General features: G+C 50.9%; 1 protein-coding gene across 4 annotated transcripts in view; it reads left to right on the top strand.

The window, feature by feature from the left end:
* SSBP3 (single stranded DNA binding protein 3) overlaps positions 1–21,534 on the top strand; it is a 181,216-nt gene that overhangs the window by 138,529 nt on the left and 21,153 nt on the right. For 2 of the 4 annotated variants that reach the window (XM_049879338.1, XM_049879335.1), the window contains 4 exons: positions 13,870–13,950; positions 14,895–14,954; positions 18,841–18,907; positions 19,023–19,099. In XM_049879338.1, coding sequence (XP_049735295.1) covers positions 13,870–13,950; positions 14,895–14,954; positions 18,841–18,907; positions 19,023–19,099 — 285 coding nt within the window. The remainder of the gene's footprint in view (positions 1–13,869; positions 13,951–14,894; positions 14,955–18,840; positions 18,908–19,022; positions 19,100–21,534) is intronic. The other 2 variants (XM_049879336.1, XM_049879337.1) reach the window with 2 other exon arrangements.

The following is a 21,534-nucleotide window of genomic DNA, read 5'->3' as shown; positions in this document are numbered from 1 at the left end:
TCTGAACCTCAGTTGCTTCATGTGATAATTGGGAGTAATAATAGTGCTGGCTTCTTAGGAGAGTTGTGGCAATACAGTGAAGTGATGCCTGTGAAGCCTGCCCAGTGCCAGCACAGGGTAGACAGGCAGGACCTGTTGGCTGCCTTGACTCTTGCCCTTTGCTTGTTCCTTCCTTGTTCCCTGGTCCACCTGAAGCCTCTGATTGCTTTCTTACCAGGCTCTTTAATGTGAGCTGGTGGCAACAGCTCTCTGACCCAGGGAGTGGGTCTCTGCTTGCACACCCGAGTTCTGTCACTAGTGAATTTCACCTGAGTGTTGCTTGAGCTTCAGTTTCCCCACCTGTAAAATAGGTTTAGTGCCACCTGACTGACCAGCATTGAGTTGTACAGAAGAGCTTGGGAATGTGATCAGAATGAAAGGCATGTCAGAAGTCGCACTAGGGTCCTTCCCAGAGGCTTCAATCATTCATTCTCTCAGCACACGTTCATAAGCAACCGCTTTCTGTCTAGCCCTCCTGGGCTCCCAGGGTCAGGGACGGGCAGCCCATGGCTCCCAGGTGTGCATAGTCCATGGGTCAGACTCTCGGCCTGTGCTAACTGTGGACAGGGCTTTGAACTGGTTCATTTCAAACCCCTGCTGAGAATTTGCATTTCCGCCCCAGATACACTGAATCAGAATCTAAATTTAGCAAGATCCCCAGTGATTCTTATGTATAGCTTCCTGGGAACCTGTTAGAAATGTAGGTTCTCAGCAGGGGTTCAAACCTGAGAACTGGTCAGTGGGTGGCTCATTCTCCTCCATCAAGCACTCTTCCCATCAGTGATGTCCCTTCATGAAAAGAAGAGTTTCAGGTTCTTGGTAAGACATTCAGAGCTCTTCCTGGTCCAACCCTTGCTGTCCCCACCCCATCATTGGCCAGCTGTTGATCCCGAGACAAGGGCCAGAGCTGTTGCTCCCAGACCCAGCCTCTGTCCCTCCATCACATCTGCAGGCAGCAGAATTCTCCCCTCCCGTTTTTGCAGGCTCTAAATCCTATTCTGTTAAGTCTCAGGTCAGTTTTATTCAAGAAGACTTTGACAAAAGTTCAATACTGCATCCTAGTTCCAAGGTGGAAAAAGACATGCCCAAAATGTGGATCTGATTAAGTCCTCCTTCCTCAGATTGATCATAGTAGCTGATCCAAATAAACTTAGTCTGGAGTTGTGGAAAAGGTCTAAGAGTTTGGAGACTTCTGGTCTGTTCTGAGGAGGTGGCTTTACTTTTCAAGGCCGTATAGTCTCCCCATCTGTAAAATACAGCAGTATTGGAGTGGACCCTGGTGGTGCCGATGGAGCAGAAGAAACCCGGCCATTGACCTTTGGGATCCTAAATAAGGCCTGGGGCATCACCGGTTTTGGGGGCAAAAGAAAGTGTTGTCCTTATCCTTGTAATGTGGTCTCAGAGACCACGAGTAGAACCTGTGAAATAGGGAATCATTTCCAGGCCCAGATGATTCCTGTGGAGTTTACTAAAAAGCCCCCCAGCATCAGGTGGACACTTGAGTCTATGTTGGCATCTCCTGCCTGGAGGGGAGATGGGAGGGTAGAGGGGATTAGAAGCTGGCAAAATGGTCACGAAAATAGAAAGTGGAAGGAGGAAGCAGGCAGTCCCATTGCGGGGAGAGTAATTGGGAGTATGTAGTAAGGTGTATATAAGTTTTTACGTGAGCGACTGACTTGATTTGTGAACTTTCACTTAAAGCACAATAAAAATTAAACTAACAAACAAACAAAAAAAAAAACCAGCATCAGGTGGGAGTCATGAGGGCCACTTCTAGCCCTCAGAGGAGCTCAGATTGTTATTGTTAGTTGCCATTGACTCATGGCAACCCATGTACGACAGAGTGAAATACTGTCAGATCCTGTGCTATCTTCAGAAACATTGGTATGCTCAAGTCCGTTGTTGCAGACACTGTGTATTTTGAGTGCCTTCCAACCTAGGGGGCTCATCTTCCAGCACTATATCAGACAGTATTCTGTTGTGATCCATAGGGTTTTCATTGGCTAATTTTCAGAAGTAAATGGCTAGACCTTTCTCCCTAGTCTATCCTAATCTGGAATTTCCACTGAAACCTGTCCACCATGAAGGACCATACTGGTGTTTGAAATACCAGTGGCATAGCTTCCAGCATCATAGCAACATGCGAGCCACCCCAGTACAACAGACTGGCAGATGGGTGGTGGAGCTCAGGTTACACACACACCCGTTGCTGTCGTCGCATCAGTTCTGTCTCATAGCGACCCAGTAGGGCAGTAGAACTGTTCCATAGGGTTTCCAAGGAGCACCTGGTGGTTTTGAATTGCCAGCCTTTTTGGTTAGCAGCCAAACTCTTAACCACTGCGCCACCAGGGCTCTGGAGCTCAGGTTAGGACAGGTTATGTGTTGTGGGCCAGATGGGGCAGTTCCCTGTGAGTGGGATAATAAGGAAGGCATACTCAAAGAAGGAGGGTCTTCTTGAAGGATCCCATTAGGCAGGGAGGATCCTAAGCCACAGTTGTATTGAAGAGCAGCTACCCTTTGGTGGAGCCGGCTCCTGGCACTGGACTACGTACTTGACATCCGTTTTCTCACAGTCCTTTGAGGCAGGTGGAACAGGTGAGTTTCAGAGGAACCCACAGGCCATGCTGCTGGCCCACGAGTAGGGGCTCTTCCAGTAGTGCCACAGACCTGCCCCTCAAATTTCTGTTGAGGCTCGGCAGGTGTTGGTCACTCAGCACGTGTGACCGTGGACAGCCTCTCCAAACCTGTTTCTTCTAGCGTCCCATCCTATTGCTTCACCTTGGATAAGGAGGGAAAAAGAGCTCTTGGCCATTCCCTGAGCTTCTCAGGGAGGAAGCAGTGTAAGGACCCCCCTCCCAGTTCGCCAGGTACTGCAGAACTAAAAGGGAAAGCTTGGGCCAGTATTGCTGATCCCTGTTCAGCCCTCTTCTGCTCATGGACAATTGGTGTTGAATTATGGACATTTGGGATGGTGGCTTCCAGAGCCCTGTATTTCCCTTTGTAATTGCATATGATGAACCATGACTTTGGAATTGTCTGTCGGGGCGTGACTGGGTAGGGCAGGAAGGCTATGCACGCACTTGTGTCTGGAGAGCTTAAAGTAGAGCAGGAATTCTCTGGGTACATGAAGCAATGCCTTTTTAATATGCACCTCATCTCCACTATGTTGTCGGGATTAACAGTGGAGCCTGAGCGTTGGAGAAATGGTGATGTGGAGGCAGGCAGGCAGGAGTGAGCTGCCTCTTTGCAGCGCTATCCATTTTCAGAGCAAAAGGCAATCTTTTGGCAGGGGAAGAGGATTTGGTTCCCCTGGCAAGGCAGGTGTCCTTGCCCTGTGTTCCAAGGGACTGGTGTGGTTCTGGGTCCTGAGCCCATCTCTGCCTACCCACTTCCTCCAGCGCTGGTCTCTTCTGCAATGAGTAGAATCAGGGAGGGAGAAGTGTGCTGTCTGGATCCTGGCCAGCAACCCACACGGCTGGGAACGGGCATTGGAAACCCTCACCTGGGTCATTGGATTCCAGCTTCTTTGCCAGCATAAAAGAGGGCTGGAGTGTGGTTTAGTGGAGAAGTGGGGTAGGATGGAAGGAGACAAGAATCTAGTGGGTTTTCTTACTGTAGGGGTAGTCAGCAAGAGATGGGAATTAGCACCCCTAGACAGCTATGAACTCACTGTTTGCCAGCAACCAGTCTTCATTTCTAACTTGAACGAGGACATAGAAACACCTTTGGGAAGGAGAGGAATGCATTAGAGATTTCCAAGACACACATTTAAGGGTCAAGTTCCCACAGTCAATGCCTCCAGTCCTTGGCCTGGTGGATCTAGCCTGTGGTCACCATCTTGGGTCATGAGGCCCTCTGGTGCAATGTCCACTCCTGCCTCTGTGCTGCACAGATGCTGTTCTCTGCTCACAATCCCCTTCCCCTTGTTCTCTGGCAGGGGAAACCTGTTCATCCTTTAAGGTTCTGGTTGTGCAATGGCGGCCCCCTCACTCCCCAGTGCCTTTGGTACCTGCCTGCATTGTGGTGTTGCTGTAGTATTAGTTACACCTTGACCATTCCAACCAGCCTGTGACTCTTAGGAGGGGCGGGGGTGGAGGACAAAGAGTACTGCTGATTTGTGTGGCTCCAGTGCTTAGCACATACTTGGCCCAGGGTGTTGGTACCCCGTGGTTGGATGCATAGCCAGCTAGAGGGTTCTGCCTAGTCATTCTGGGTACTAATGCTTTTTCCTGCACTCAAGAAAAGAGTACTCCATTGTGTGGAGACATGCACACCCACAGACACACATCCACACACAGGATCTCAAGAAGGGAGGCCTCCAGGAGTTTAGCAGCTGGAGGTGAAGTTACCTGTCTTAGCTCTTGCCTCCATCCCAACCACAGCCATTCTAGGTCCAGCCCTTTCCTGGCTGAAATGACCCCACAGGAAAAGGTTGAAGAGTTTGAACCTGCTCTAAGAGCTCAGGACTAAGAATCAAGGTCCCCAAATGTTTTTGCTGGCAGTGAGGGAAGAACTGGCTCTCCAGCACTGTGGCAAGAATGGAATTGTTAAGATTGTCAGCAAGGAGTACTCTGGGGCCTGCTGGACATGAATGCTGGTTATTGTGTTATGAAAAAGATCTTTTGTTCAAGACCAATGGCCAAGAAAACCGGGGGCTCAGAGATTGGTGACATTCCTAAGGTTACACGGATTTTGGTGGGAGACCTGGAATTCAAGTTTGCTGACACCTGGTGTGCTGCTGATGAACCCTGGTGGCTCAGCGGTTACAGCGCAGTTCGAACTCACTAGCCACCTGGAGGGAGAAAGGTGTGGCAGTCTGCTTCCGTTAAGATCACAGCCTTGGAAATCCTAGGGGGGCAGTTCTACTCTGTCCTGAAGGGTGTCTGTGAGTCAGAATCAACTCAACAACAAGCAGTTTGTTTGGTTTGGTTTGGCTTGGTCTGGCACTTATTCTGGCTGCCCTCAATTGAATAAATCTTGGCCCTGTTAATAGCTTAATGGACTTCGGTTTTCCTATTTTATAAAATGGGGTTAATTTTTGTTTCATCTATCTCTTAGGACAGGTGTGAGTTTAAAATCAGATGGATATAAACTCTGAAACCAAACCCATAAACCAAACCTGCCTCCGCCAAGTCAATTTCTACTCATAGTGACCCTATAGGACAGAGTAGAACTGCCCCTTAGGGTTTCCAAGGAGCGCCTGGTGGATTCAAACTGCTAAGCTTTTGGTTAGCAGCCAAGCTCTTAACCACTACACCACCAGGGCTCCAGATAGTACTACTTACTGTTTTGTTTCTTTCTTGAGAATTACAGACCTCAATTTTCTTTCCTTTTTCAGTCTTGAGAGCCATCGTCTAGCTCAGGAATCAGCAAACTTTTTCTGTAGAGGGCCAGCCAGATAGCAAATATTTTAGTCTTTGTGGGCCATATGGTCTCTGTTACAGCTACTCATTTCTGCTGTTGTAGAGTGAAAGCAGCTGTGGACGACAGTATGCAAACAGTTGAGTGTGGCTGTGTTCCAATAAAACTTTATTTACAGAAACAGGTGGCAGGCCAGAGTTGGTCTGCAGGCTGTAGTCTGCCAGTCCCTGCTCTAGCTCACCTTGGCGGCCATGCTCTTGTGCCACAACTGACCCCGGTCTCCAATCCAGGGGTGCAGTTTGGTGCGGGGGGACGAACCTGGACCTTGGAGGCAGGTTAAACCTGAGACAGGTGAGCACACATCCCCGAGGCTCAGTCTTCCCGTGTGTGTAATGCCATAGTCACAGCCAGAGCATGGAGGAGGCAGCAAGCAGTGTGTACAGGAACTCTGTATTAGATCTGGAAAATACGACAAGTATTTCCTTCTTTTGTTTTGAAGCTGTTGCATGCTGATGCTGCACCTCTGCAGGGAAAGTATGCCTGGTGTGCAGACATTCTCTGAGTGCCTCCTGTGGGTGTCTTGGTGGGCATGGGGCCATCCTGGGAAGCCAGATTCACAACTGTCAGTCTGTCCAGTGCTGCCCCGGCTCCTCGGAAGGAAGGGTGGTCAGATGGGGCCTTTGCTCAGATGGAAATCAGCGAACCTTTTGCTGATCTTTGCACAGAGTGGATATCAGTGGCTGTGAGGATTCTTGCTGTTTGTGCAGAGGTGACCCCAGAGGGGAGGAGACATTATGTACATTCCTGCTCCCTCTGTGTGGTGACTCACCCGTCATTCCCAGAATGATGGGCCCTCACTTGCCAGACCTCTCCCTGGCAGGCCACAGGACCCCTCACCCGGTGCCCATGGAGGTCACAATTGTTGAGGGCTCACCTTTCAGGCAGCCAGGATCCTCGCCTGGCTGTGAGCCCTCTGGGGGCAGCGCCCAAGCCTGGGTGGGTACTCTGCAGATGATGTGGCCCTAACGCTCCTCCTGTTGGTTCCCATGTCATTGAAGGAACCACTTCCATATGGCCCAGCTCAGCCCCGAGGACCTGCTGTGCGTAGGTGTGCCAGGCCCTGCACTGGGTGCACAGGCTGATGGTTCCTTTCTACCCTTGACTTGGGATGTCCAGCTCCAACTCTCCCCCATACACGCACACACACACTGCTTCCTCCGCAAGGGGACAGATTGAAGCAAGATAGGAGGGCATCTCTCCAAGCTACGGCCGAGTTCATTCCCATGGGTCAAAATAAGGAAGTAACTTTTCCTCTGATGAGCTGCATTTTAAAGTGGCTCCTTCTGCTCTGTCACCCCCTGGGTGGTCAGCTCCCACTGCAGGGAGGGAGGGTGGAGGCAGACAGCATTGACTGATGGGCTGTCAGTGGCACATGAGTACACCTTGGCCCTCTCCCCAGAATGGGCTTACGGTGTTTTCCATCTGCATTTGTGTCCAAGGACTAAATTGGATTGTCTGTCGTATGCCTTTTGCCATGTGTATAATTAATGTAATTTTATATTCACTCAATTAAGACGACATGCCCAACAGGCGGATTACACAGGCCACCGGTAGTGCAGTTCCTTCCGTCTCCCGCTGCTGGTCGATAAAGCTACTCCTCAGCCTCACCACAGCAGTGGCCCCCGTTTTTAGGAGGGACAGGGATGTGTGGAGTGTTTTATCTCTTAGTAACCTAATGCTCCAAGCTCACGTTCCCTGAAGGCCTTCTGAGAAGGAGAAAAGCAGATTTGGCCTCAGTGGGTGCTGGGAGACGCTCAGCTTGCCGCTGGTAATGACGTTGCTTTCTCTTGGGGTAGCACTTGGCAGTTAAAGGACCCTTATAGCTTTTTGGACCCTGTGAGTATACACTGAACTGCCTACCCCACTTTACAGATGAGCAATCTGAGGCCAGCATTGTGAAGCCAGGTCTCCAACCCTAGTGCTTTTGGGTTTCAAAACCAATGCTCTGGCCACTGGCCATACCCTGTCCTCCTTCACCCTCTCTCCCAGACATGCCTGTGAATCCCCAAAGCCTGGGAATTAAGTCTCGGCTCTGTTTCTCTGCGAGTCCATGGTTTCCAGACAGGGAAGGCAGTTTCGAATAATGTGGGATGGTGCTTGGTAAAGGAGCAGAGAGTTTCTGGGAATATGAAAATAGCACATAGTTTTTATTACTTTTCTGCTTAAAAAAAAAAAAAATCAAAGCAGATTTAATTTTTTATCTGGTTTTTAATTTTAAGGAGTTATCCTCCCACAGTCTTTTAGCTCAGAGGACCAGCTTGGTTAACCTGTTAGTACCAACTTTGTTTCCCGGTTTCTTGAACCCAGAGGTGTTAGATGTGCCTACTCAGGGACTTGTTAGATGTGACTCTGAACTGTGGCGTGTGGTCTGCCTGCTGGCTGAGTCACGTTCACTCTGTCTGGGCCCTGCCTGGTGGACATGTAGGACTGGACAGGCAGTAGTTACTCCCCTAGAGGAGCCCACAGTCTGGTGGGAGATACCACCTCACGTAACAGGACCCAGAACTGAGGTCAGAAGAGGAACCTTCCACATTCAGACAGCACTTGACTGGGTAGAGAGGAAAGGCTTCATGAAGAAGGGAAGCAGGGTGTTTCAATAGGCTGAGGGCATTCCCGGCAGAGGGAGCATGAGCAAAAGCTATGAGGCTGGAAAGTCAAGCTCCCACTTTCCTGGGAAATGGAAAGTCAGTGACTATTGAGGCATGAAAGCCCATGGAAGATGGGAACCTTCTGTGTGCCTGGTCACGCCCCTATAATATTTATAGAATGATCTCTGTTTTACTTACAAGAAAACCAAGCTGAGGGCAATTAGGACATTGGTCTCACAGCTCGTACTGGAGGAGAGCTAGGGTTCAAACTCGGGTCTGTGTAACTCCCATACTTTTTCCATAATGCCACAGGACTGTCTCTCAGAGGATGGGTTTGGGTGAAGTATGGGGACTTGACCCAAAACATAACCGGGAAGGGTGGGTGGGTCCTGCTGACATTCTGAAATGCTTTTCCTCAGAGACCTTTAATTGGTTGTGCTGGGGGAGTGCTCTGTTCCCCAACCACGTTGATGCTGGTAAAGGCTTTTCCACTAAACTCTGTGTCCAGACTTCAGAGTTTTAGTGAAATGCCCAGCGTTTGCCTTGATCACACCCACAGCATTGCCTCCTGGGCCCTGCCTAAGTGGCTCTCAGAAGCTGCTAGATGTAACACTACCCAATGGTGAAATTACAGGAAAAAGAATAAAAAGGAAGTGCGGGGGTTATGTATCTCCGGTCAGAGAGCTTGGGAAGGGCTGAGAGGGAATGGCAAGCCCATTAGCAGGGCCTGGGGGCAGAGTGAAGGCCCGGAGAGGAAGTGGCTGTATTTCCTGCCTCATTTTCCCATATTTAGTGGCTGCTGCCCCTAAGCAGGGATGTCACTGTGCTAGGCTCTCTCCCCAGGCTCAGATTCTCCTCCCTGCCACCCTGTGAAGTGCAGTGACCAGGAAAGAGTTCTGAACAGTCAGGGGCCCAAGTTCTCATCCCAGCTCCCTTTTTGCTCATTAAGGGACCTCACCTACATCTTATGACCACTCTGGGCCTCAGTTTGCCTGTCTGGAAAGTATGATCAAGGTAGGCCATGCCGGTTTAAGCTGACAGTAGAACCTGTCTGCCACTGTGTCCTCATCATTCTCCCCAAGTAGGCTTAGAGCTCCCGAGGCCAGGACGTGGCTGATGCATCTCCATGCCCTGGCATGGTGCCACTGGACACACAAGAGGCCAGCATCAAGGACACTCCTGGGTAGATGAGATGTACCCACAAGTTCTTCAGCCTCTAGCATCCGTTCCTGCTTGTGCCTCACCTTTTGTGCCTTGGCACATGCCACGGAGGCGCCTACTCGCTGGCTTGTAGAAGGGTGGGGTAGACCCCCTGGGCTCTAGAATTAGACCTGGCTTTGAGTTCTGGCTCCACCACCTAAAACCACAACCTTGGACCAGTGGCTTCACCTTTCTGAGCCTCAGTTCGTCCACTGCGAAATTACTGTGAAGAGTCAAGGATTGAGTGAACTGTTGCAGGTAAAGGCCATGTCAAGTCCGCGGGCTATATCGCCTTGTTATTATTAAATTGTCCCCATTTCATGGATGAGAAAACAATCTTGGAGCCAGGATTCAAACCCAGTTCTTTCCAAAATCCATTTTCTTAACAAAATAGACATGACTGGGGACATGATGTGACGAAGAGAACCCTGTGCTGGAGTTAGGAGGCATGCATGGCTAAGCCACCTACTTTGTCTGTGGTCTTGGACAGGTTACCCTGTCTTGGCCTTCTCTTCTTCTCTGTGAATGAGCGTGTTGGAGGGAAGGATGGCAGATCTGTCAGAGTCACTAGAGAAGCAGGTGCCCCCTGGGGCAGGTGCTGCTCTCTTTAAGCTTCCAGAAAGGGGCACCTGGCCACCCTGGTCTAGCCCAACATCTGTGTTCCTCATCTGTGGCATGCCAGGAGGCTTAATTAGGCAGCACCTGGACAGAAAGCCTCTCAGGTCCTTGCGGGGTATGTGCTAAACGGAGCTGGGCACAGAGGTTCTCCCAGCCGAGCAGGCTTCCAGACACACTTATTTTGGATTCTTCAAAAACTTTCAGCAAGTGGAAGCCACGAAGGCCCCACAGGGGAGTTGTCCTGCGTGGGATAACTGATGAGTGTTTTCAACTTTGCCTTTCTCGACCACTTGCATCCCTCCATGGACTTCTCTGCCAGATCTGTTCAGAGGCTGGAAGACAAGGGGAGGAAGTGACTTGGACAAGAGAGAAGCCTCCATCCCAACAAAGGTTAAATAAATCCCCAAATAGGGGCCTTTTTTGGTCTGGCTCAGTGTAGCCTTTGGCCCAAGTGGGTAAGGGGGTTGAAAAGCCATGAAGTCTGTTTTCTCCAGACCTGCATTAAGAAGACCACTTTTTGGTGGCCTAATAAAACACTGGGCAGCAGAGGCCATGCTTCCTCGTGGAGGTGGGCAGCCCATCTGTCTTCTCTGCAGAAGCCAATGTTTCCCCCAAACACAGGGATGCACCCTCTGCTCCTGAGAACGTACCAGGCTGAGCAAGATCCCCCTGTGATATTACATACCCTGTTAGGGACCCAGCCCAGGCACAGAGGGTACAGTCCACAGACAGGCACCACAGCCACACCAGCCCTGTCCTCAGTGTGTCTGCCATCACCACTCTACCTGGAGCTCTCTGTGGAGCTGAGTGGAAGTGGCAGAGATGCTGCAGACGGAGTCTGGGGTGGATGGGGTGACCATTGGAGAAATGGTAAGTTTTGGGCTCAGCATGAGAAAAGCTTTCTAATCACAGAGTTCCCATTAGTGCTGGGGGGGTAGGGTGGGGCGGAGCGGGGGGTCTGTGAGTAGAGCCTGGTTCCTGAGCAGCACCTGGCTAGGGTGGGAGAGGAGCTTTGTGCTGGGGAGGTGGGTACTGGGCTTGATCTTCACCTGCATCGGGATTGTGGTAGGGATTTCTCTCTGGATACTAGCTGGCCTGCTAGGTATTTCTCTCTGGGTACCACCAGCTGGCCTGGGCTCCCAGTCTCCAGGGCAGAGGGGAGACTCTGGGCTGCTGTTCCCTCCCCAGATTTCACAGCCTCTTCCCACTTCGCCCCACAAGCAAAGCCTCACTGTCCAGCCTCACCCCTGCCACCCCTGGTCCTCTGCTCATCGGGAGGTTTGGTCTTGAGTCAGCCACACTGAGAGCAGGCTGTGCCACATCCACTCAGTGACCAGTCCCTGGGGTCTGACAGGTGACAGGAAAGTGCAGAGGTAAGCCACACACCCCAGCTCTGCATTCTGAACCTCCCAGGAGGAGTCCTGCACCCAAGCTGTGCTAATGTGCAGGGCCAGGAGGCAGCTCGGGACAACAGGCAGAGCTGCCCAGACCTGGGTTTGAACATTGGCCCTTGATAACAGTGCTGCCGCCGATTGAGGCCGCGCCGTGTGTCAGACACCCCTGGGTCCTTTACTTACATTTTCTCTGATATAAAATGGAGCCCCTCTGACGAGGGGGTACAGAGGTGTGAGTGGCTTGCCCAGAGCCCCACACTCACTCACGCTGAGGGAGAAGCGCTCAGTGCTGTGAGGAAGGGTTGTGAGTCGAGGGAGGAGGAGCTTCCTTCTTGCCAAGAGCTGAGGAGTTATGGAGCCCACGAATGCCTGTTGCCCCCTCTTGGCAACTGGACCTCACCCTTGAGCACTTCTCCCCTGATCTTTTTATTTTCCCTTTTTTGGGGGGTTGGCTTCAAATTATCTTATTTTGTTTACATTACACCCAAGTTTTGTGGTACAAAAGACTTGCAGGTGCAAATATGTCCCGCCTTCATTAACTTCCCCTCCCTTTTTAATTTATGTGATTTCAATTTTCCTTCCCTGTACTGTTAATTAGGGGACCCTCTAATCAGTGCCATTATCACAGTGGTATTCATGTTTAGGAAAGCCGCTAAACAAATGCTTGCAAAATTGCTAAATGGCTAATTAATGTCTGTTAATTAAGAAAATTGCTCATGGTAACAAACCATGCCGTTGCTGGCAGCCGCTAGAAAGACACACACTTGTTGAAATTAGTAGCGTGGCAGGTAGGGGAACATCTGCTCCGCGTGGCTTTCCGGAAGCGAGCAGCCTCTCTCTGGTCCAAGAAACTCACAGGCCCATCTTCAGTGCCCCCCTCGGGTTCCTTTTCAGGCCCCACGTCTTTCTCTACACACCTCTCCTGGGCGCCACCATCGGCACAGTCCCCGCCCACCTGCCGCCATCACCCCAACCTAGGCTGTGTTTCCTGAGCAGCAGGAGGCTCGCTCCCTGGCTTCAACAGAGAAGACTGAGGAAGGAAACCCTACCTAGTCAGGATTCTCTCTCCCTCTCTTTTCTAATTTAGCCACACCCATCCCTAGTGCATGTTTTGAATATTTCTTAAAAGAAACTCGCAGGGATAACAGCACAGTCCTGGACAGAGAAGCTGGGGTGTGTCACCCAGCTGTACAAGTGTCCAGCTCCATGATGGCGAGGGGTGGGCAGGAAGTTGTGCCCACACCAGGACGCTTCGTGTTCTGGCTGTGGCTCACAGTAGGAAGTGCATTTGACGTTGCGACCCAGAATGCACACGTGTGTGTATATATTTACAGATGAAACAAAGGTTAACGAAAAGTATCTGTCTTAAAACACAAAGTTCTGGTTTTTTTTTTTTTTTTAATTCTGTTTTGGGTTTTTAAAAAATGGTGGTTGCAGCCCACTAAATTGATTTCATGGCCCACTGATGGGTTGTAGCCCACAGTTTGACCGACCATGTGGTTTAAGTGAATTCATCTGCCAGTCTCTTCTAGGGGGAGTAGAGGGCAGGGTAGTCCACAGCTTTGGGGGTTGGCTGGGAACAGTGGGTGCAATGGTGGATGCATTACTGTCTGCAGTGGGAAACCTAACCCCACCACCTACCTGCCCACAGATGGGGGCTTCCACCCCTGTTCTCTGAACCTCTGCATACATCCCTGTCTCTGCTGGAGCTGTGGGGGTGGGCCTTCGACCCATTGGGCTTCTTGTCCTGCTTCTGCCACGTACCAGTTGTGTGGCCAAGGCCAAGTTCCTTCATCCCTTAAGACTCAGATTCCTCATCTTTAGAATAGGATGAAAAAACCCTACTTCATTGGGCTGTTTTGAAGTGTAGGCAAATTAATGGCCCATCACCTGGCACTTAGTGGGCGTTCAGTAACTGTCTGTTCCTGTCTTTCCCCCATTTGTTCAATCTCTGGTGCCATTTCGTTCCTCTGGCCCTATTCTCTTTCATCCATCAGTGCCCTCGGGGAAGCCTATCCTGGCTCCCATCTCTCTGTAGAGTCATTGCTTGGGCCTCTCACTCACCTGGCTGAATCCTGCCTGGTGTTATCTGCAGCCTCATGTCTGTCCCCCTAGACTGTGAGCTCATTGAGGGCAGGGCCTGACCTGGTCCTTCCCACATGCTCTGTGAATGTCGGTTATGCCTCCACCTTGAGTACTTGGCAGAGTGGGTCAGATGGCATCCATAGCACCCCATTTCTGGGTGTCAGTGCAGTCTCTCTTAGCCTGTCCTAGCCAACGTATTTAACATGGCAAACTCTGTTCAAATGGTAGACTGTGTCTGGGACTTTACTCCTGTGTGGTTTGACAAAGGTGCTTGATTTTATTTTTTATTCTTTTCAATCCCCTGTGAATGTATTGATCAGCTTCTCTCCCTCCGGCTCCTCGTTTTACACTGTTGAGCCAGCGACCCAAGCAGCAGCTCCACCACCCCACCGCCAACCAGAGCCCACCCCCTGCACGCCCGCCGCCCACCCTTCGTTTTGGTTTTATTTTTGTTCTTTTAAGCTTCTCCTGCGCTTCTCCATGTGCTGTGATCTATAACCTGCCTCTACTGTCTGGCCTCACAGGGTCCTCCGGGGTCACAGCCCTCGCCGCACGCACAGCCTCCACCTCACAATCCTAGCAGCATGATGGGACCCCACAGTCAGGTAAACGAGCTGTGGCTCGCCCGCCCGCCGGCTGGCCAGGGGGCGCGGGGTGCGGAGGAAAGAGAGAGCCAGCAGAGGAAAAACAAAAATCAAAATGTGCTCTAGCCATTGCCTTCAAGTCTTTACTGATGAATTAAATTAAAAAAAAAAAAAAAGAAAGAAACAACCAACTTTTCTTTCTTTTTTTTTCTTAAAGACAGCCTTCATTCCTTGACCATCACACCCAGCTTGGATATGATACCAAAAGAAAAGACAAAATATTTCTGTGACCTTGTCAGCGGCCTTTGCGTTTTTGTTTTTTCCTCTCTCACTTTTGGTTTGGTTTTTGAGTTTGGTTAACCATTCGTTTGTAACCGGAGCTGCATCCCTAGCCTTTTCTTTGTGCGCTCTCGCTGCTGAGAAAGCTTCCCTGCCCATTCCCTTGCGTTCAGCTAGGGAGCCTCCTGCCCCGTGACACTTTTTCCGTTGTGTTTTCCCCCCTTGGACCCTCGCTCCCTGCCCCCATCTGTCTTTGTCAGTGGATTTTGTGTGTGTGCGTGCGCATGTGTGCTTGTGTTCAGCTTTGTCTGCAGACCCTTGAAATTTTATTTACAGACCCTTTTTCTTAACCTTTTATTTGCCCTCGCCAAGAGCAGAGGTTCCCTTCTTTCCCCCGAACTGATTTACTTGTTCTCCAGCATCCTCCGCAGAGTCCCAGCTGCTACCCCTCCACCCAGAGTAGCTCCCTGTGAACTACGCAGAGTCGGGGACACGCACGTTGTGCGGATCTATTCTTCCCTTTGCCCAAAGGAAGCTTTGCCAAGAGGGAAGAGGCCACTGGGAGAAAAGAGAGTTTAAAAGATCACTAGTCGTAACAAAACTGGACTTTGTGGAGTGGAGAGCATTTGTGTTTGTCACTGTGCAGTAGTGCAGGCTGTCATTGAACTGATCCCCTGTAATTGCAGCCTTTTATGTCACCGCGATACGCAGGCGGCCCCAGGCCCCCGATCAGAATGGGAAACCAGGTACTGTACCTTTTCATGTTCTCTCTCCCTTTCCTTTGGCTGCCCTTGGCCCCAAAGTCCAAAGTTGGACTTTGACTCAAATAAAAATTTGGAAAAAAGGATTGGGGGGTGAAGAAATACCTTACAAGGGGATCCCAAGAGAGGGTGCAGCCCCCTCTCCTACCGTTTCACCTGCCTCTCAGCTGGTGGGCTTTTGGCAGCCGGTGCTGGACATCAGAAGGCAGCAGCAGGAGCAGCGGGGGTGGGAGTGCAGGGTTTCAGCGATTCTAAAGAAGGCGGAAATGCCCCTGCCCATCTCTTCCAGCCCCTTCTTGGAAGAGGGTCTTCCTCCTTAATGAAGTTAATTGACAACGTGCATTTCTTTTTCCTGGAAGCTTTTGAGAATTGCCAAAGCTGGTAAATATAATCCTGCTATTAGGGGGAGAAATGGCCCGTAGGAATGCTTAGATCAGGAGCCTGGGTGCAGTGGGGCAGGGCGTTTGTGAGTTTTTCAGCAATGTCTGCCTGCTTTCCAGACCCAACTCAAAACAAGAAGGGATTTGTTCACATAATTAGAAAAGTGTTCTGCTTACGGGGTGGGCTTTGCAGCCTGGGGTCATGTGCCTTACACCGTCCCATTAGGGTTGGCAGTTCTAGGTGGTCTGGAGAAATCAGCCTCCATGCTGCCCTCCTTAGTTCAGCCCATCCCAGGGCCAGGAGGGGGACTGGAGAGCTAAAGATACATAGATGCCTTTTTGAGGACACACTGGCTTAAAAGAGAGTGTAAAGAAACATCAGGGAAATTTCTTTTCATACCAAAAAGAAGAAAAATTGGGGGGGGGGGGGGCAAAATATTTTTTTAACATAACTTTTGCAGTGACTTTGCAAAAACTGTTCAAAAAATCTGACACCAGCACCAGCCCATCCAACCATAGATGCCCTTGGAGCAGGAAACTCAGTTACCGACTAGACTGGCATTATTTGAGTATGATTCCTTCTGGTCCTGAGGCTCTGCAGAAGAGCCATGGAGTGAGCTGATACAGGAACTATAGAGAGATGCCTCTGATTTTAACCTGAGCTTTCTGGTTTTAAAGTTAAATTTCCCAGGTCTTGCCTATCAGGTTTCCCACTTTATTTTTCTCCTAAAGTCCTTTGTTTCCTGTTTTCTCTGACATGATGGGGACATATTTGGATAGAAGAACTAGAGCCAGCTTTTGAGCAGAAAGGGACCTTTAGATACATCACAGATGAGGAAACGGAAGGTCATAGTGAACGAGTGAGTTCCCAAAGTTCCTGGCTCCCTTCTGCTCCTGGTCCAGGGCAGTTTCTACTCCACTCTGCCCCATTCTGTTACCTTCAATAGTTAGTTGTAAAATGGCTGCTTCTGCCTTTGTTTTTAACTGGTCACCAAGGGGGCCTTTGTTGTTGTATACCTGGGCCCCTGCAGTGGGGTTCCTCCTGCCCACCCATGGCTCCCCTTGACCCAGACTGGCGTTGGTCCGGCGGGGAGTCCAGAGACTCCCTAACCATCACTGTGGACCTTCCTTTGGCAGTTGAGGGACACGGAGTGTAGGCATGTATGTTTCTGTATAGCATTTAAGCATGAACAAGCGTCTAAGCAAATGGAGGATAAATCCGTCATCTGCACCGTGCATTACACATTGGAAAACCAGTTTCCTATGAACTCAAGAAATGTTTGTCTTCCAAAGAGGGATGTGCCCCTTGAGCAGGTATCACACATGGGGCTTCCTTGGAGGGGCATCAGCCAGAGCTGTCAGTTGGGCAGACGCCTCTGTGCTCCATGCGTTGGCTCAGCCCACTCCTGCGACAGGTTCAGGAAGCAGAGGCAGAGAGACTTGCTCACGCTCACATGGCCCTTTTTAAGTTTGGGTCCTCTGGGGTGATGAGAACGAGAGGCCACAAGTCTCCTAGAGCCAGCCTCCCTGGGTCAGAGGTTTAGGGTTGTATATAGAGTGTTGCTTGTTTTCGAGTGAGAGTGGTTGGTGAACAGTGGGGTGCAGCTCGGTTTAGGAGAGGAGGGGGATTATCAGACAGCACTCCCACACACATCCCTTTCTTACTTCTGAGGGCTTCAGGCTTCTCAATGGGAGACCTTTTCACCTGGGTCTTTCCCCATCTCAGGATCACCCCAGTGAGGCAATAAGGGAGGTAACTGCCAGGCCCTCTTGGAACCTCTGGACGGCCCACCTTTGCCCCTGGAGTCCTGACACAGTAGGGTTAGGGGAATCCAAAGAGGAGCTTCCAACAGGAACTGGTGGTCAATACTGGGCTCCTTAGAGAGGGAGTGATTGCCAAACCCCCACGCTGACCTACCTGGGTTAGGTGGAGCTGCTGGTTACTATACTGGGCAGAAGGTTGTAGCCAATGACCCAGAGGTCCCCTATCCACCCACCTCAACATGTTGGGATCCTTCAAACCAGGCAGCCTCAGAGGCAGGCCTCCCTGTGTCCGCTCAGAGTCCTATAACACGACCCTGTGAAAACCCCAAGCCGTGAAATGGGCAAACACACCAGCCAAGTAAGTCAGAGCTTGGGAGCCTGGGGGCGAGGAAGCGGGGCTGGGAGAGAGTGAGAGGTCAGAGTGGGTCCAGGGATTGGAGAGAGACACTCAAGCCTCCCTGGGCAGATGGACACAGCAGGTGCCAAATGCCACTTGGTGAACTTCAGGTCCTCCCCAGGCTGTCACACAAGCCTCCCCCAGTTTAGCCCGTTACCATTCCATTCTGACGCCAGAGAAACCCGAGACAACTTGTCCTTTCCCTTCCCACCATCTCCTTCCAAAACGTGTGTAGAGTTCACCATTGAGCCTCAAGCAGACCAAGTGCTCACTGGGTCTTCTCCAAAGCAGCACAGTCAGGGCACAGGGGCACACGTGCCCGGCCTTTAAGACAGACTGGCGTCTGCAGATGTGAAAGAGGGCCAGCTCTTCCCATAGGCTTTTCCTCTCAAAGGCAAGGGATTTTGTATAGTCCTGAGGGATGGGATCCTAGAAGCAAGCTTTTCTACTTTCCTCTTTTTTTCACATTGCAGCTGAAATAACTCTAGTCCTAAATAAATTACTTTTAATGGGTTTTCACAGCAAGTTTGCCAAGAATGCACTTGGGAAACCTGTGGCACCCTGTCCTCACCTCCTTAATAGTAAGCACACCAGTGTCTGCCATTGGCATCACGTTTCGAAGAGCAGGTCTCATCCACCATCTTACTCACCTAGAGGCTTGCTTTTCACCCCTGTTTTGGAAGGTGACATTTCATGCGGTGGAAGAAGACAGGAAGCCTGGAGACCTGAGTGCTCATCCTAGCTTTGCTGATAAGTGACAGAGGAGGGCCCTTGGGCCTCTCTTTCTGCCCCGGAGCCTCAGTTTCCCCATCTGAATCGCAAAAGCCTTCCTCATCCCATGCTCCCCTTTAAAAAAGGCCTCCCATGGTGATAGTTTTAACTAGTGGGTCTCAGTCTCCATGATTTGGAGTTGGAGATCAAATGAGTTGCATCTCCATGAGGCAGAGGAGAGATGGGTTTGACTTAAACTGCAGTTACTGGAGCTGGGATGGAGAAGAGGGAGGGCTTTCCTGCCTCGTTTCAGGGGGCTGTACACACAGCCCCATGAAGACAGGCAGGCCAGGGCAGTGGCTCCTTTCCCACAGACAAAGCACCAACCTACCCCTGCTGCATTTTTAGCTAACACTAGCCCAAGCTGACTGCCATTCCCTGGGGTACCCTCCCATGGCCAGAAGGCAGCAGGATGGTGTTAGAGAGACCATGATTGACCCCAAATGGTCAGGTAGGATGCTGGGGCAAGCAGGTGCTGCCCCTCACCTGCCAGGGCATGACTCCTTCCATCTCCCAGCTTCAGGGAGCAGCAGCTCAGTTTGTCTCATGTCTCTTTCAGCCTCCAGGAGGAGTTCCTGGGACACAGCCATTGCTGCCCAATTCCATGGATCCCACACGACAACAAGGTACAGAGGGTTGGGCTGGCACAGAGTGATATGGGGAGTCAGGGAAGGGCTCCTTCTCCCTTCACTGTCTACCTCTGTTTCCTGCCCTACCATGACTCACTTATCCCTCATGCAGGGCACCCCAACATGGGAGGATCAATGCAGAGAATGAACCCTCCCCGAGGAATGGGGCCCATGGGTCCTGGCCCACAGGTAACTGCCTGTCTTTCTGTCCATCTGACTGTCCATCTGTGTGCACCCGCCTTCTCTCCTCTTTTCACAGCCTGTCCACTGCATTTTCAGCTTGCAGGGGTGAAGGGAGAGGGCATGTCCGTGTCCCCAGTTCCCCTGTCTGCCCACAGTGGGCCTGGCCCCACTTACAGCCAAGAACAGCCCCTCAGAGTTGGGGGCCCCCAGGGAGCCTGGGAAAGGAGGGCACTGGGGGAACCTTCTAGTTGGCAGACCCTGGAAGGGGGCTGTAGTGTGTGATGTGAGGAATTTGAAAGGCAGAGGGGCTGGTGCCCCGGCAGAGGTGTGGGCCCTCTAGGAATCCCAAGATTCCTCCCACCCTGGGTGGGGCTTAAGGTCAGTTGGAACCAGAGGCAGGGCAGATGAGTGGCGGCCCTGGCTCTGCCTGCACCTCACCATTTGTCTGTCCTTGGACAAACCACTTTGACCTCTGTGGGCCCCATCTAAGTTTCCCCACCTGTCAAATGTCCATATCCTTGCTTCTCAATGGAGCCGCCTCAGGAATCAGAGGAGGGCAGGCTGGCCAGGTCCCCCAGCACCCACCTCAGCCCAGAGCTTTTGCCAGTTGCTTATACTGAGCTAAGATTTCCTTTGACCAAAGGATTCCATGCCAAAAAGGACAGTTTGGAAACCTCTGGAAGAAATTATTTCAGGTCCCCTCTATGATTTCAACAAAGTAGTTGCTCATTGTGACTCAGCTCTATACCCCATGGGGAAGGACCGTTTGGGTGAGGGTCTAACAGGCCATTCCTGCTCTAGGACATTCTTATAGTTGCCTCCCATCCTCTGAGTATTTGAATGTAGCTCTGTTTTCCGCAGTAGCCATGACAGAGAGCTTGCTGTGTTCAGCCCTCCTTGGGAATTTTCTGGAATCTGACTAGCAGAAAGAAGCTAAATTCTAAATAAGGAGAGGGACTCTGTATAGTGAGGGTTGGGAGAGTCTTGTTTTATGGCGCCCCATTCCTTCCTATCGGCCCTGCCTGGAAGTTTGTGCCTTTCTCTCCCACCTGTGCTTGTAGATGTTTGGGATTCTCTGGGCCGCCTCCACAGGTTTCTGCTTCCCCTCGGGGTGGAATAGTGCTCACTGGCCCCCTCCCCACACACGTGCCTCCCTTTTGCAGGGAGAGGATGCCTGCCTCCTCACAGACCCACAGTCCTTCGCTTCATTCCAGAGTTTTATTTACAGCAAACCCAACCCTTTGCTTTCTACACAGTGGTGGTTTGAACATCTGTGGTGCTGAAAGATTTTAGGGAGGTCCTTGTCTTCTCTTGGCCCCATAATCCTAAAAGGAAGTAAGCCCACACCAATGCAGCTCCGGTTTTCTTGTTTTTGTCTTTCTTTAAATCCCCCAAAGCCTGTTGTTTTTACCAGAGTCTTTTTAAGCTGTTAGAGCAGCCCCTTCCTGCCATGTGGCTGTCTTGAGCTGACCTCTGTAGGGCTTCCCGGCTGAGGAACCCATCAGGAGGGGCAGGATCTGAGTCAGAAGTAGCTCTTGGATCCCCTGGGCCTCAGCTGTGTGGTAGACAGACACTCCTTGACGTAGAAATCACAGCAGCTTTGGGTTTCAGAACATCATGGGGGAGAGCTTAGTGGTATAGGAGGGTGGGGCCTGAGGCAGGAACACTTAAATTCCTGCTCCACCACCACCCACTCTTGATTCTCAGAGGCTCAGCAGTTGTATCTGTAAAACGGGAATGAACAGGATCTACCTTGCAGGGTTGATGAAAAGAGGGGAGTCAAGCTCTTGGCATCATGCTTGGTACAGAATACCCCTTAGTAAACAATTTATAGTTTCTGACTTGGTGACCTAAAACCAGTGTTCAAGGCTCTAGTGGCTTGGGTATGGTAATTACTTTCAGTTTCTTTCTTTTGTTTTGTTTTTTCCCTGGCAAAGGCCATTAACAGTTTGCTTAGCCTGTAATAATATTGAAGTTCCAGAAGCTAGAAATGGATGTTATCAGACTGGCCGAGGGCAGAATGTTCTGGAAGTTTAGGACTTCCTCCTAGCTTAGTGGCTGTCTCATGACGTCAGTGTTCCCTGACCAGCAGTCCAACACACTCTTTCAGCACACATTGAAGAGGTGAGGGTCCCAGAGGCTGAGGTTTTGCTTAAAAGGGCCTCTTGGAGCAGTTTACAGGGAGTGCAGTTTCCCTCAGGCCAGAAAGTATCCCAGAGGGAGAAGGAGATGCTAGCACTGGGGTGAGTCCAGCTGACCCTCCCACTGACCTTACGGGCTTTTCAAACGTCTGCCCTGCTCTGTATCCCCAACACAGGGCCCCGCCTCTTCTGCCTCTCACATATGGCAGTTGTACCCAGAAATGACAGTGGCTTCCAGTGCACAGTGTGGTGCAGGCTCTGATGGTCCTTCCAAACACATGCTGTTTCTTTGTCGTGTTT

Source organism: Elephas maximus, chromosome 3 (assembly GCF_024166365.1).
Source record: "Elephas maximus indicus isolate mEleMax1 chromosome 3, mEleMax1 primary haplotype, whole genome shotgun sequence".
NCBI lineage: Eukaryota > Metazoa > Chordata > Mammalia > Proboscidea > Elephantidae > Elephas > Elephas maximus.
This window is presented reverse-complemented; position numbering and strand designations above follow the sequence as displayed.